Raw genomic sequence first — 16003 nt, 5'->3', positions numbered from 1 at the left:
CATGAGATTGGCATAGTTCACTTGGCACATTAATTCTCTCTATATATGTAGCCGCATTCTTGTATAAAAATATCATGTGTGACAATATGTTTTTTTCAACAACAAAAATCTAGTAAAAGAATAGTTTTAGATTAAAGAGGAGGAAAATCTTCGATAGGGAAAGCAATTATGTGCATCATTAGTTTTTTCAAAAAATTTGTCCTTTTATAGCTTAGGCGATAAAAATAAAAAGTTTTGAATCTTGTCCAATCTTTGATTTATATATATTTATGAAATATATCGTATTATATCCAACCATATATGCTTAAGTTCGAGTATTTTTTAAGAACATTCATATCGAAGGCAGCTAAATATCAAAAATCTATAAAATATTAATCTAAAATAATATTAGATTATTAGTTAGTTATAAGTTTTAAAAAATGATCATATATAATAGCAGTCTAAATTATACATCAATAAAACATGGAAGTAGATCTAAGCTTGTCTTGAATCTAGTGTGGATCCAATCAACCGATCAGAGAGCTCTCTTCATGGATTATATTTATATTTTTTGAAAAATTATTTTTTACATTATGTGCTCCATATGGTTGTGCACATTGCCGATCATAATCATCCATTCCCATTTATGAAGTACAAATCTCGACGCAACGCTACATGAACAAGCCGTTGTGGTTGGTGGCACGATACGAATAATTGCTCCACGGCCTCGCCCTCTTCCAGGGAATCGAGAGATCCTTGTTGGGCCCCACATTTGGTCAACTCTTCTCATAATCCAACGTCATCATGCATGTCATCCCCCATCCCCCCATCATGCATGTCATCCCTGTCCCCTCCCCCACCACCAATGCCATAAATAGCGCCTCCCACCCCCACGCACCCAACACTCCCATCTCTTCCATCTCACCCAACACTCCATCTAACCAAAACAACGCCATGTTCCACCCCTCCTCCTCCTCCCCCTCCTACGCCGACCCCACCCTCCTCCCCGCGGTCTGCTACTCCGCCGCCGCCCCTCAACCCTTTTACGATTCCGGCGGCTCCCTGCACCCTCCTCTCTTCACCTCTTCTTCTCCACCCTATTCGTCTTCTTTTCCTCATTATCTCCACAAGAGCAGCAGCACCCACTCCCTCTCTCTCCCCCACGGCATTCCCGACCAGCCACCCTTCCTCCCCTCCCCATATCACCACCACCTCCCCCAGCCGCAGCAGCCCTCCTCTTCCCCCTCCTCCTCCTCTGGTGACTATTTCGACTTCAACGCCGGCCACGTCAGGCGGGTCTTCAGCACCGGCGACCTCCAGGTACCCACAAGCGCCACCATTTTTCCTTTTCTTTTCCCTTCTCATCCCTCAAAATCTCATCTTGGTTCATCCATCGCTGACAAAATTGGATTTTTCCTTGTGCGTGCGAAATTAATGGAACAGGGGATGAGTGTTATGCAAGCGCCTGGAGAGAATTACAACCAGAAAGTCTCGACCATCCCCGGAAAGAATGGGTGTTGCAACCCCGAGGAGCGCAAGGAGAAGCTCGAGCGGTATCGAAGCAAGCGTAACCGGAGGAATTTCCACAAGAAGATCACTGTATGAATCCCCTGTTTGTTCCTCTTCTTCTCGAATTCATCGCTTTCATTATTCTCTATAATTATCTTCAACAATTAATTCCACTCTGGGCAATAATATTGTTTCGGTTCCAGTATGCATGCAGGAAGACTCTGGCCGATAGCCGGCCGAGAGTCCGTGGCCGGTTTGCAAGGAACGGCGAGACCGAGACCGAAACAGAGCCGGAAGCTGAAATAGAGGTCGCGGAGAACAGCTATGAGTGTCATAGCGGCTACAACAACTACGAGCAAGCAATGAGTGGCGGCAGCGGCAACGGAGACTGGTGGTGGGAAATGCAGGCGGCGCCGGCGGCTGATGAGGAAGAGGAGTGCTGCTATGACGAGGACGTCTGGGCCAACTTATCCTACGACTTCTCCATGAACCTTCCCTCCTAAAAAGTCATCCAAAGTGGAGAGATAAAGAGAGAGAAGTGGCGGGGTCATTAAGAGCCGCAGCAGCAGTAGTACTAGTAGAAGAAGCAGGAGTAATAGTAGTTCTTGTCTGCTAGCCTGTAATCATAAACAAGTGGCGGCAGGGGGACAGCTTGGCTCAAGAGTCGAGTGTCGTCGCCGAGCTTCCTTTCTCTTCTTCCGCGTTCCTTCCATAAAGCTCCAAAAGTCGTCAAAATCTAAATTTAATTCCATATTGACTCTTTTTCTTCAAGTCGGCTGGTGATCGAATGAATCCAAATCTTTTGTTATATATATATATATATATATTATTTTGACCAACTACTAACCAAAATAACCGACGATGGAAGTCGGAAAGGAGCTAAAGAAGGGGAGCAGGGGGTTCATCAGAAGCCTGTCCTTTTCTTTGCTTTAGCACGCTATGGAGCTCGTGTGCTGCTTTTTGGGGAAAGGTGGCATTTTTATTGATTTAGCTGTGGCCAGGTTCCGGCGAGTCCCTCGTGAAAGGGCCATCCACCACCCTCCGGAAAAGAGGCTGATGGTTTCGTCCGGCTCATGAAGGGTCAATTTGCCGAGGGTGGCAATCAGGCCAGATTGAATCGGATGCACGAAAGATAAAAAATTTATCCATTCGAATCTGATTTTATTTATGAAATTGGATCAAATTTTTTGTTTTTGAAAAAAATATTCAGATTGAAATCTAAGTATTTTATTAAACTGATAATCTAGCTCAATCTACAATGGAATAAAATAAGTGAAATGTCCCCTCTAACTTTGGACTTTGGAGATGGAAAACTTCTCATCGGCTCTCTCGCTTTGTCTTATGGGTTCTATTTTTCTGGATTAGAGAGTAGAAACGAAAACTATGAGCACCACAATCTAGTCTACAAATCACACCACTGCAATGGTTGCTCAAGTTTCATAGACAACTTTACCTTGGTATCTCAAAGAAAAAGACCATAGCAACATAGGTGCGAGGCGGAATAAAAACACATAATTGGTCAAGATGTGACGTTATGGAAAGAAAGCCTTCGTGAGAAGATGATAATGTAATTTATGTTGGTGGTGTTTTATGTGATAATTCACTTCCTTAGTGAACTAACGCAGGCTGCAATAATTATGCTGGAAGGATCCTCCAACACTTCCAAGCGCTATTGGAGAACCTTGCGGCTTAGAAAAGGAAAGTGCAGTCTAATTTTCGAATAATTTATAAGTTTCGTGTATTGCTTTTCTATTTTAATAGAATGGGAAGTGGGATGCGTGTGACATGTAATACCAGCATATAAGTGGTCTTGGTGATAGATTATTTCATTCAGACTTCATCAAATTCTAAAATAATTTGGTACTAGGTAATGATGGTATTATAGTTGTTAAGTATATATATAAACAATAGTATATTAGTCCAGATGGTGGGGCAAATGGCATTTATAAAATTAAGTAGATGAATGTTAATACAAACATAATTCAATCTGAGCGGCTTTAAAGAGGTGCAATATTTTAAGTCAATTTGAAGAAGGGTCATAAATGGCTTAGCCTCACTAGTAGCCTGTACCAACCTACCATGCGAGGTTCTTTCAAAATTTAAAACCAGACCACCAGGCAACCATGTTTGACTTGGAAAGAGTTGGACTAGTGCAAATACTAAGTTGATTGCACTAGCTTGTTGAAAAAAAATTTATTTATTTTTTTTTGATGGAAATTCTGAAGTTAGCTTAAATTGGTATATTAGACATGTTTTCGTTTGGTTTAATTGATTCAAACCCAAAATATAGCACTCACTTCCAGCTATAACAAATTGGCTAACTAGGACAAGATGGCTAACCTAACTCATTTTTAAATTGTCTTTTCAAACTTCAGATTATGGTGTACACAGAATTGTACGATATACAAAATATACATGTATATTGTATCCACCACATTATTGCACCAACTCTTGAGCATTGCTTGCCTAAGCCAGAGGTTGAATCGTTGGTTCCCTCATCACAAATAAAGTTGCAAGCATTATCTCAGTTGCAGACAACATGATCAAGAATTTGCAAAGGCGAGATTTAGGAAGTGAAAGTAAAGACATCTTTCAGTAAAGCAAGTTAAAAACTCGTAAGACTGGCCTCTATTTCTTCTACATTTCCTTTTTCTGTGGTGAAGCATCTACTTCTTAAACAAACCATAATCAAAATCCATACCTCTCGTTGATTTCATACAACATAAACATGTTACATGTAAGACTTCAAAATGCAACCAAACGATAAAAGGAAAAGTATTTGAGATTCTTATTCGATTTGAGACATCGCTCCGGCATTTGGATATCAAAATCATATATTATAGCTCAGGATTGGTGTCCATTCAAGACAAGATCTAGGTAGGTAGGAAGTTGGCTTGGAAAGCGCAGGAGAGAAGCTTCTTCCCCTATAGTTAATGTAATTAAACTGTCTTATGCTTGCCGCATTACCAGGTGATATTTAAAGAAAGCTCTTCATCGTCCACTATCGGTCCTATATATTATATTATGTTAATCCCTACACAAAGACAGGAAGCCCTTTCGACATGCAGCTAGCCCAATCCCTAATGCTTTCCAAGTACGATGGCTTCAGAAGGGGTTTTTCCATGCATTTATAGGAATCGAGAACAAAAAGGCAGCAACGGCACCCAACAAAAGACTGCTTTCCTATCTAGACCGAGAGAGAAATAGAAGAAAAGCCAAATTTCACTCACTTGGGAATCTCAAACTTTACACATTGGCTATGTGGTCCTCAATGGAGCAGTAGAGGTGGGGAGTGTAGCTCCTGGATTCCTGTCGGCCTGTAATGGAGGTTAACCTCTCCACTAAGCTAGACCGTCCTTTAATATAATATAGTTATATATATATATATCTTGATTACCGGTATACAAGTGCTCATGTGAATAAACTTCACCATGCATATTGCCATGGCTTTTCAAAGGTCATGCATGAATGGCACAACTCGTAATCACTACGTTTCCATTTGCATGGAATCCAGACCGTGGCAGCCAAGACACAACCGATATGAAGCTTCGCATAGGCTCAAGCGCTAATGTGGACATGCCACAGGTAGCTAGGTTCTTTTGTAGCAGCATTAAAAAAATAAAGTTTTGATGAGTAGTATTGAAGCCTAGGCAAAAGAAGAGTATTCAATTGTGCAAACAAAGGATTCAATAGCCTTGCGAAGGTGCCCACCAATAAGCGAGGTCAGTTGGTGGAAGGAGGAATAATGTGAGGTGGCCAGTTTAGTGGATTGCTCGAAGAAGAAAATGCGACTTCAAACTGTCTGCTGGAGTTTTTTAAACTTGGATCATGAGTAAAACACATGCTAGGAAAGCTACTCTTTGGATTCTCATTGACCGGAGAGAGACAGAAAATGATACTAAATACCCACGACCAAGTTGTCGCTAATTTAAGCACTGGAGTAGTAACAAAGGATCTTTGCGCTTGCGCGACAAAGTATCCCACTTTTTAAGTTTGATTGGACTTAAATTTAATGATGACTTGAGGAGATGGCTAGGTTGGACCAGGAATTTCAATGAGTGAATAGGGCCTTTGATTGGAATCAAGCCACCAAATCCATTCAAATCTAATCATAAAGGAAAGCAGCATCAGAAAGTCATTCGAAAAAAAAAAAATGATGCTCTCCATCTTTAATTTCCATCGGCAACAATGGACTTTTGCTCTCTCAATTTGACAAACCGCTTGATAACAGTGGAGTTATTTTGGTTGAGCAGTGGCATATTGTTCTAGTGCCTTTTTGAGGTGTCCTGGAGAAAGGATGATGGAAATAGAGCAAGGTTATGTGGCATTTAAACATGCAGACCGTCAGAAAAAAATAAAAATAAGGCAAGAGTGTGAATTATTTTTAAAGCTATAAATGATGTACTGGTGTTTGGTCCCAAGGGATTCGTTGTGGAAATAAAATTGAGTCATTTGATGGTCAGTAATGTAATATCTTGTGGATGTAACATTTGGGCAAATTGATGCTTGGTAATGACTATTTTGATATTGTTAATGTCGGCCTGGGCTATTATTCCCTACCTTTCGCGGAGGTATCGCAGCACCCAGACCATTGGCTTGGAGACATGCTGGATAAAAAGTAATCATGTTTTCTAGTCGTCAGTAGCTTCTTTTTTTTTCTTTTTTTGAGGGGATGGAGCATGGTTTATTCAATGCGATTTGTGTTAAATAAGATAAATATGTATTTTAATCTCATACTTTTGCATTATGGAAACAGAAAACCAAATTTTAGGGCCTCTTTGCATTTTTTTACTTTCACTTTTGCTTTCAGTTCTAAAACTATATTGAATTGGTGCTGACACAATACGTTTCTGTTTTCCAAAAATTATCTTTATGATAGAAAAAAAGCATGAGAAAGCCTCTTTATTTTTAGACCCGGACATACTTTCTGCATTTCAAAAAACACAAGACAAGAAAAAAAAAATGCACCCCGACAAACTCCCAAGTTTTTTGGTGTGGACGCTCATTAAAATATCAATCATCTCGTGTCCTTGTCGGATGGCTCTCAATATCAGATAGCTCTTTTTTTTTTTTAAAAAAAATTCTTACTCCTATTGTTGTTATTATTATTATTATTATTTTGTTTTTATTCCATCCTCCACATCATTTAGACCTGCAAAAAAATTAAGAGAAAAGCCAATGGTAGAAACAAAATGATGGAAAATATTTATCCCTAAAAAAGAAGAATTATGATGTGAATCGACATGGCTGGGACATCCCACATTATTTTTGCATACGTTATGATATAATCCATACAAGCCTAATCAGGTTGCGCAATGTAAACTCTCATGTGACAAATAAAGTATAGCGTCGTAGCCGCAACAGAACAAAAATATGAGCAAGTATTGAACTGATATAGCAAACAAAAATCATAATTGTATATCATGCAACAATTTAGAGGATCAGCAAAATGAGGTGATTTATTATAGTTTACAGATATGTTCTATAAAAGAAGGGTTTACAGAAGCAGCAGACAAATCTAGACGGTCACAGTAAACTATGCTGCAGAGTTTGTATCCACGAAAAGAAGACCTGTTCGCGGCTTGAAATGCTCGGTAAGTGAGATGATAGAAGTCAAACATATTTGATCTCCAAAAATAACCACCACATTCATGGTGCTTTTTCTAGTGCGGTATACATTATTTGTTCAATATGTACACCAGCATTCATCAATGGCTATTGGCTAGTCTTCATCTTTCTGCTTTGGCTTCTTGTAAGTTTCCTCAATGTGCTTTGCCACAAACAGCCATGTATTCACCAGCTTTTTGATATCTGGAACATTGTAATTCTGGGCAATGTAGACACCACAGCCAGTTCCCAGCAAAAAAGAGAAACTGCTCCTGATTATCCCCATCTTCAAATGCTCTGTAGTTGAAAAGAAAATAAATCGTTTTGTTTGTTTCACTTACAAATCTTGGCAACAGAGATCATACCATTTTAGGGGGATATGTTAAACTCTAACATCAGTGCAGTAGTGAAAATCTAGAAGCAGATTTGCGGCCCAAGACATCTTAATGAATACCTAGATCTGGCAACTTGAACAGTTTTATGATCAGGTGGTTTAGTGGACAGTCCTATGCTCCTGTTAATGTATTAGCATTGGGTCTGTAAACTTCAGTGTACTGCCATAAAAAAAACAGTGGCTCTGTCTGCATGCTGTTAAAAGAAATAAAAGTGAAATATAACAAAGGTTTAAATCTGGGCCATATAGGCAGAACTATTTATTAATCAGGCATAATCAGATCATTTCTTTTACTTGACCAAACGTCAAACAGAAAATTCAAGATGATATAACACCACAACTACGTGTGTGAGTATTTTTAATAAAATAAGTTTAAAAAACCCTGTTCGTGATCCACTCAACAACTTGCACAGGTTCACAGCTTAGTACTAGTCCAAGCTGCACCTCAAACAATTCCATGATTGCATAGTTCTGCTAGGACAAGAATTTCAAAATCCCATTTCACAATTTTATTCTAGCATCTGTTGAGTCAGGAATTTTTTTTTTTCAAAAAAGAAGACTTTAAGTAACATTTCGTAAATTTAAATAAAAGCCACTTTCCAATGCACCGGTTGCTGGATTCATGCATGATGTTGCTACCGCTCCAATACTTGCTCATCAAGACTCAGATCCAGAAATACTCTTTTCAACAGATTATGATAAATTTTTCTCTACATAATAATTGGTCGCTGACCATTTCCAAAACCAGTTAGGAAAAATAAACAAAAGCATGACCAAGCTATGTTCAATAATGCAAAACTTCAATGGTCAACATAGTTCTGGGAAAACACCCTTGAATGGGTCACGGAGAGAGATTGTGAGCTTCACAATGATGCGATTTTCTTGGACACTATTTATTCTCCTTAGCCTAAAGCTTATATGTCAGAATTCCCATTGCCTTTGTTTACTTATTTGGAATCTATTAGCAACTGCTTGTGATTCTCGGTTTATTTATAACAAATTAACTTCATTTTTAATATCATTGCTTAGTTCTAGAAGTAAATACTACATCAATTTAACCTTTTTGAGAAGAGCGGCGCGGGGGGGGTGCACCGGCTGTTGGAATGGGAGAACACAACAATGATCAAAGGTAGAGAATGGCATGTGAGGAAGGGCGAAGTAGTGCTTGGAGGCAAAGGCAGGCATCACGACAGCAATAAGCAGAAGAGCCAGGACAGAGATGGGGGTGCAGTGAGATGGGTGGCAGAGCAAGGTAGGAGGGGGCACAATCTGAGTGAGACAACGATCCATGACAAAGAAAGGTATCCAACAATATCAAAAGGCAGAAGGTGGAAGGAGAGGCAAAACAACCTTAGGTGTCCAAGCAAGCAAACAATGAGTACATATGGATAGCACAGTTGAAGATGTGAGTCACACTCATGTTTAAAACTCCATAGTGTTAGCAAATGATGCTATACAATAAATAGTGTTGAAGCATAAAGTTGGCAGGAAGATAGGATCTCATGCATTTGACAGGACTCTAATTTAGAGAAATTAGGTTTTAGAAGAATCAGAAGGGGTATTTACAGTTTGCAAGTGGTGATTTCACATCATGACTGTAAGAAGTCACACAAAAGAACAATAAAGGAGACTAAAAAGCTTAATGAGAACTACCAGTTATTGGAAGAAAAAAGAACTCAATGACTCTTCCCTGTGGTTTATGGAAGGGGGAGGGTGTGGTCTTGATCAGAATTAAGTTGAGAGGGCATGATCTGAACATGAATCAAATCAAATCAGATCGGAGTCAATGGGTCTAGTGGGTTATCCTAAGATAGGATGACATCATTGTGGCTTAGAGATCAATTATCCACTACTAGGAACGAGTGAATAAAAGTTGAAGTGTTGAACTATGCTGGAATAACTGAAATAATGTTGATGGGCACTAGTTACCAACTAGAAAAGGAGGCTTCAAATATGATTCATCATTGCATGAAGAACTAAACGTGGGGGGTGGGTTGGTTAGGTTGAAAGGCTCCCCATAAAACTTTTACACCTACCATCTACCTCCAAGGTCAATTCTGTCAGCCCCCTCTGCCTTCCTTCCTCTCTCTCCATCTCTCTATCATGGCACCAAACCCTGCTGTTAGCCTTACTTTAGTCTTGAGGCCAATGTGTGGATTCATGGAGATGCCACAGGGGTTAGGGTTACGAATCAGATTGAGACTGGACTAGATAAAGAAGATAAGCTGTTGACAAGCATCCTATTGCAAGTGTCCCTTGGATATCTGTTATCAAATATTGGTATTGATGCTAGGAAATGCAAAAGGGTGAAACCTATCTGTCCCATCCCCAATGCTCACCACCTCACTCCTCCAACCCATACCCACATGGAGCTATACCTTGACTAAAACCTTCACCTTAAATTCAAAAGTTGGATTGCATTAAAAGAGAACCGGAATGGTGGAACCTAAGCTTAAAGTAAAGTTGGGTTGGGTCTAAACCTTAATAATTGATCAGGTCAGGTAAAAGATGCCTTTTGACTGACTCATCAGGTTGGGTTGGTCATTTAACTTTCTGGATGGCCCAAACCCAATTCAACCTATTTGTGATCCTAATCCAAGAAACTTAAGTTCAATATGTTGCAATATTTTTAATTAAAAAGGGATTAAAAAAGTGAAAAAAATATGAAGATTCTTGGGCTAACACAAGGATTCAATTCCATGGTTAGACTGACAGAAGAAAATCCCACTTTTTGATAGGAAGTCATTGAAGTTTTGGGGCGAGCATGAAAAGAAATCCTAAAGCATGTGCTAGTATGAATCCTCCATTCAGAAGTGCATCAACCCAAATATATTACATGGACTCAAGCCAGGATGTCAACATACAAAACGTGTATCTTAACAACATATATTACATCTGTAGAGTACCACATCAGATAAGCATAAAAATACAGCAGAAAGCCAGAAACAATATTCTATGTTTTATAACATTCAATAATGTAACTCCTAAATTGTCCTATCATAGCCCTTGACCTCAAAAACAAATTTAACAATGATTAATATCCTTGCATGAAAAGAAATTCTAAATCTTAAGTAAGCAATTTATGATGAATGGAATGAGCAGCCGATACAATCTTTGTTTACTAAAAGGTGAAGCATAACTGGAAAGATGGTCACTGAGTCCACTTTTGTTTTTCCCCCTTCTCCTTTAGGCCCCATTTATCCAGTACAGTGAGTCTTTCTCATGTCCAGACAATAGAATCATGAATAAAATCCCATGCTAAGCATAAAATGGTGCAGCTACATGGACAAATGGATTTAATTATCTTAGTATAGACTCAATTTATTTTACATGATTTCCTTATCTTCTCCCCCCACCTCTTGTTGCTTATTTCCTTGTACACAAACAAATTACAAATATTTCATGTCTATTTCTATCTTTCCACTATAACTTTCAGTTTTTTTCCAGCTGCAAGACTCATTAGTTGATTAGCATCAAATTATGCAATAATTAAACTTGCTCCCCATCACCCTAAATCCAATTTACTAATTGAATATGTCATCATACGTTAATTAACTAGGAAATTAACCTGCTATAAGTACTAACTTTCCTATGACATAGAGTTGTAAACCTGCCTGTAGTTATATTAGGGAAGATGCCTAGCATAAGAATGAGGATAATTATATTAGTAAAACTGATTGTTGATAATGTATACATTCTGGAGAGCAAGCAAGAGTCAAAGACAAATGACATGATGATGCTTGACTCCCTATTTCCAGCCTCTTCCCTCAGAAGATAGTTAATTCCCTTGTGCAAGTATAAAGGAGTCTGCAAGAATGTGAGCACTATGCCAGCTCTTACCTTATCAATTTGAGAACAGCTTTTAGAAGCCAATGGCTTGTATCTTTTCCTCCACAGCCAAGTCCTCTGTGAAAGGAATCTTCATGGAGATCATCTCTTAATATTTCTTTCCAAATTTTCTTTGTAACTCCCTTCACTTCATTTTTTGAGCTCTCCCCTTCCTCAAGTTGTCTGTGGCCTACAATACATATGTTCAAGCGCTGTAAACTGGCCTTCCTTCTCAGCATCCGCTATTAGTGTTGCTGCTAAACCTTCCCTAGTTTGCTTGCTTCTGACTCTAGCCTTCCTAGTTTTATAACATCCTCATTTATGTTATGTTTATGACTATGTTTCATCACACAGCATTCTCCTCCCTATAATATAGTCAGTCTTATATTTGCCTTATATATTCCTCCATAGATACCATAGAGATTTGACAATCTGGTAAATCGTGGAGGTGGAAATCCACTTTACCCTCTTTGCTTTTGTCCTATTTGAGACATCATCACATCCCTATTAATCCTTATGCATGACAAATCAAGATTATCAAATTAACATGCCTTTTCAAGTTTGTTTATCTCAATCATCTCAATCCTAAATGCATCCACCACTATACTCATAACCCCACGCATTTTCTACAACATGATTTTTTAATGAAAAAGTTCATTAATTTCTAAATAAAAACTCCTGCAGATCCTATTTTCCAAGTTTAATGCCTATCCCTTGGCAGTGTCTTACTGATAAGCAAAAAGGTTAGACTTTAATATTCATCTTTGCTGAAGAACTACTACCACCAAGAAATTCCTAAAAGTTAAGATCTTCATAAATTATTGGTACCTCGTCATAGTTTGTTCTCTTCACAAGCCTCTAGAAATCCAATTATTGTATCCTTTTTGCTTTAAATTCTCCAGCCGTTTCCTGGGAAACTTGCTTAATTGTTGGCATTTTCAATGTAAATATATATTTCGGTTTGTTGAGAACACCTGTAGCATGTCTTGATTTCTGCCTAATTATCGTCTCATGTAATTCTCAAATATGTCTTCTGATTCTGAGCCACGAAAACCACGCAATTTAATGCACGTTCTTCTTATAAGATGATAGCATTGGTTCTTCCTTGATTCCTACAACATTCTTGCAGACTTCAATACCTGATGAAAAAAGATTCGTAAACAAAATCAGCCCAATATATTCCATAATTCCATCTCCAATCCAATTAAACTTCTGCAATTCTAAAGTATTAGATAGTACCTAGGGCTTGCTATAGGGGTTATTCATTGATCTTGGTTATATCTCCATTTTCCCCAAAGATGGATTATGGACTTCTCCGTTTCCACAACCGACCAATCCTTAAATTTTCAAAATTTTCCCATCATTTCTACCGTTAAGATACAGATCACAAAACCACAAACAAAGAGTTGCATCAAACAAAATAGCATACAGAATGATCGCAAGAATCAAGAGATACAAGTAAATAAACAGACTGACGCACAGATTCAAAGTTTAGAAAGAAAAGGGAGAAATCTAGATGGAGAAGCGAAGCGCATACCAAATGTTTGTGCTTTCGACGGAACGAATGGATTAGGGCAGAAGTGAAGCGGAGACGAGAAATGGGGAGAGCGCGCGCCGGAAACCCCACAGTAAATGCTTATTTCGAAGTTGACTTGGGTTTCAAGGCGCACGTCCTTCGGCATTCACCGTTTAAACTAACGGCCGTTTTTCGGCCCTCTCCATTACTTTCCCCTGTACCTCTTTTTCTTAATAATTTTTTTAATTAATATTTTGTATTAGATTCTTTCCGGAGCAGATTATACAGCCTAGAAAAATAAGATCATTTTATTAAAGAAATCTAATTGGAGCCGCCAAAATGAATTATGACTCGCAGATCGACTCATTTAGATCTTTAAAATAATAAAATTAGATTAATATATTGATAATTTATTTAATAAAAAAAAATTTTAGTCCAATTCATTTATAGTCCAACTCATAAAGGGTTGGCCCGTCTAGCCTACAGACCAATCCATTTACTTTAAAAGAAAGTGATATAATTACATAAATTATTAAATATTAAAAAAATTAAATATTAAAATTAATATTAAATATTAAAAAAATAAATTATATTTATTTTTGATGTTTTAAAATTTGACGTAGGAACTAATTTTATTTATTTATTTGATAAAGTATTACGTTTGAGAATTTTTTAATTATATATATATTTTAATTATTTTAATTTTTTAGTGAGTTATAAGGATCGATCTGTTTAGGTTCTTCATTTATAAGGACTGGATCTGGACTACTTATTTGATGGCCTATTTATCAAAAAAAATTTTTTTGACCTGCTCCTAATGGGCGTAGCATATGAAGGGCTGGCCCTCTACAAGTCAGGCCGTTCCATTTTGATGGCTTCAAAACAAGTCAGGCCGTTCCATTTTGATGGCTTCAAAATCAATCTTGACGATCAAGTCTTGAATAATATTATTTTTATACTGTTGTCTCAATTATGGATCGGAGCTTATTTTAGATAAAAGGTTGATCCAATTTAATTCAAATTGTATGCGCTAAAATTTAGAATTCTCTTAAAAAAAAAAAAGAAAAAAGAGAGACATTGAAATAATAGTACCATTGTTGTATTCATTATTTTAACAAACATTTGTAAAAATGTACTGTAAGCTACATATTAGCTATTGTAGCTATTACAATGTTCTATAGTGGATTTGGTGTAGGTCTATCGTAATAGAATAAGGATGATACGGATGTTTTGGGGGAAAAGGCAGGAAGATTCCCTCTCCGAGCCCATGATGCAAAGAACCAATAATGTTAGCAAAAGTAAATAATTTAGTTTTAAGAAACTTAAGCATTGCAAGTTACCAGAGCTAAGACTGTAATCACCATTTTTTCCGAGAGATCAGCTGCCTGATTTCCTTCATGGTAAAAATTGATATGGATTTAATATGTTATAAGATTTTTTACATATTGCATCCAACAATTTATCAATTCGTGTACTAAGCATCCCCTATTCTCTATTTGCAAATAGATTCAGATAATATCATATTTAATTTGCAAAAGATCCTTCCATTAGGCTTCCATCTACCATACTAACCATGGTTCCTGGTTAAGTTAACCAAGGATAGCAAATGACTAGTTTTTCCCCTAAACCAATGTCCTCTGTCCCCTTTCCCTCCTCTGTCACTCCTTGATATCTTTCTCATTCACTTCCTGCATCTCCCACAGGAATCCACAACAACCCTTCCACTAGAGAATATTCTCCTGCCAGGGCTCCAGCACATTCACTATTTTCTCATGAGGACAAATTAATCTCTCCATATTCCTCTCTAATATCCCCACCATGGCCAAACATTTGCCCTCAAGGGGTTCCTCCCTTCTTATCTCACCTGCCTGAATGGCAATATATTTTTTGGTCCAGATTTAACTGCATTATTGATTTTTTCCTCAGTCTCTCTGAAGTTTAGTATAATTGAACAAAACGGTCAGTTTTCCTAAATTCTAGCCACTATTGTGGAGCTCTGCCTCTCTTAAATTCTCGTCACCGTTTTTCTTAGAAATGAATTCTAGTCGTTAATTCGATCCCACACTATGAAAAAAGAATGTATGAAAAAAGTATGAAAAAAGAAAAGTAGTAATCTCATCACCAAACTATGAAAAAAGAAAAAAAAAAAAAAATTCAAGGATGGTAACCAACAGGCCGGAGAGGGAAGGACTCGTGCTCATCCCACACTTGCTATAGGATCGGTTAAAAAAAATATTTTTATGTTTTTAGAAGTAATTAAAAAATATAAAAATAAATATTTGTATTTTATATAATATTAAGTAAAATAAGAATTGAAGGCATAGAGCATAACAAACCAAATATTCAATAAAAATAAAATATATCAAAAATATTATTTTTAAAAACTCAAGTATCGCTGAAACAAAAGATGCAATTAACTAAAAAAAATGAAAAAACTAAGCAGCATGCTATGCAACCTCTCACATATCCGATCTTTCTCACGAGTGAAGTAATTGGGAGGAAAGATGAAGATGGGATTTATGAATAGTTGTGTACATCCAGATTAGCTTTTGGGTGGATTTTACTATTATCCACATCCATCTTAGATCCACTATGGATCAAGTAAAACTCATTCCGTTGGAGTCGGGTTAGCTCAGAAACCCGATGGGATAAGATAATGTGTTACCACTAAAAAAAAAACCCACCATCTACTCATCCATTATAGAATTAAGCTAATCTTATGGCCGTCTAAATATCATTATTTGGATTGATTTGCAAATAAGAATAATGGAAGGCTTCATATGCAATGTTGGTAAAAATAGTAGCTACCACAAAAAAAATCCTCTGTATATGAACAGTAGCTTGCTTTTTTGTTCAGAATCCAATATGTTAAGGGTGCACTATAAATAAATTGTGCACGATCGGATGATAGGGATTATATCTTTCACACGAAGGAAGATGAACCATTGGATCGCACAATAATCACCTTGAGATCTATGCAGATAGATGAATGAAGGAGTTTGGAATGCTTTAAGATTTGTATAGTATGCAATCCAACAGTTGATGTTGTTAAAGAAAATCAATTGTTCTTTCACTACAAGAAAAGAATATTTTTACAATAAAATTATTTGCGATGCAAATATTCTCATCGTCAATAATAGCATTTACGACGATAAATGAAATTGATCGTA

The 16003-nt window shown here is 37.4% G+C and overlaps 2 protein-coding genes across 9 annotated transcripts; one reads left to right on the top strand and one right to left on the bottom strand.

Annotated features, from left to right (window-relative positions):
- Positions 1-933: 933 nt before the first annotated feature.
- On the top strand, positions 934-2259 carry LOC109505893 (uncharacterized). Its single transcript, XM_019850751.3, has 3 exons — positions 934-1299; positions 1423-1578; positions 1692-2259. The coding sequence occupies exons 1-3, from the start codon at positions 934-936 to the stop codon at positions 1989-1991; spliced, it is 822 nt and encodes a 273-aa protein (XP_019706310.1). The 3' UTR covers positions 1992-2259.
- Positions 2260-6862: 4603 nt separating this feature from the next.
- LOC105045765 (uncharacterized) lies at positions 6863-13014 on the bottom strand. 8 transcript variants are annotated; one of them, XM_073258522.1, is made up of 5 exons: positions 12855-12980; positions 12557-12654; positions 12146-12456; positions 7461-7683; positions 6863-7392 (listed from the first exon to the last, which is right to left on the bottom strand). In XM_073258522.1, exon 5 carries the CDS (start codon positions 7379-7381, stop codon positions 7211-7213), a length of 171 nt encoding a protein of 56 aa, XP_073114623.1. In that variant the 5' UTR covers positions 7382-7392; positions 7461-7683; positions 12146-12456; positions 12557-12654; positions 12855-12980; the 3' UTR covers positions 6863-7210. The 8 variants fall into 8 exon arrangements, 7 of the variants coding, with proteins under 7 accessions (XP_073114623.1, XP_073114622.1, XP_019705979.1 ...); XM_073258521.1 differs by having other exon boundaries at positions 7550-7683; XR_003800981.2 differs by having other exon boundaries at positions 7380-7392; positions 7550-7683; positions 12292-12456.
- Between the last annotated feature and the right edge of the window lie 2989 nt (positions 13015-16003).

The sequence above is a fragment of the Elaeis guineensis genome, chromosome 5, assembly GCF_000442705.2.
Source record: "Elaeis guineensis isolate ETL-2024a chromosome 5, EG11, whole genome shotgun sequence".
In the NCBI taxonomy this organism is placed as follows: domain Eukaryota; kingdom Viridiplantae; phylum Streptophyta; class Magnoliopsida; order Arecales; family Arecaceae; genus Elaeis; species Elaeis guineensis.
This window is presented reverse-complemented; position numbering and strand designations above follow the sequence as displayed.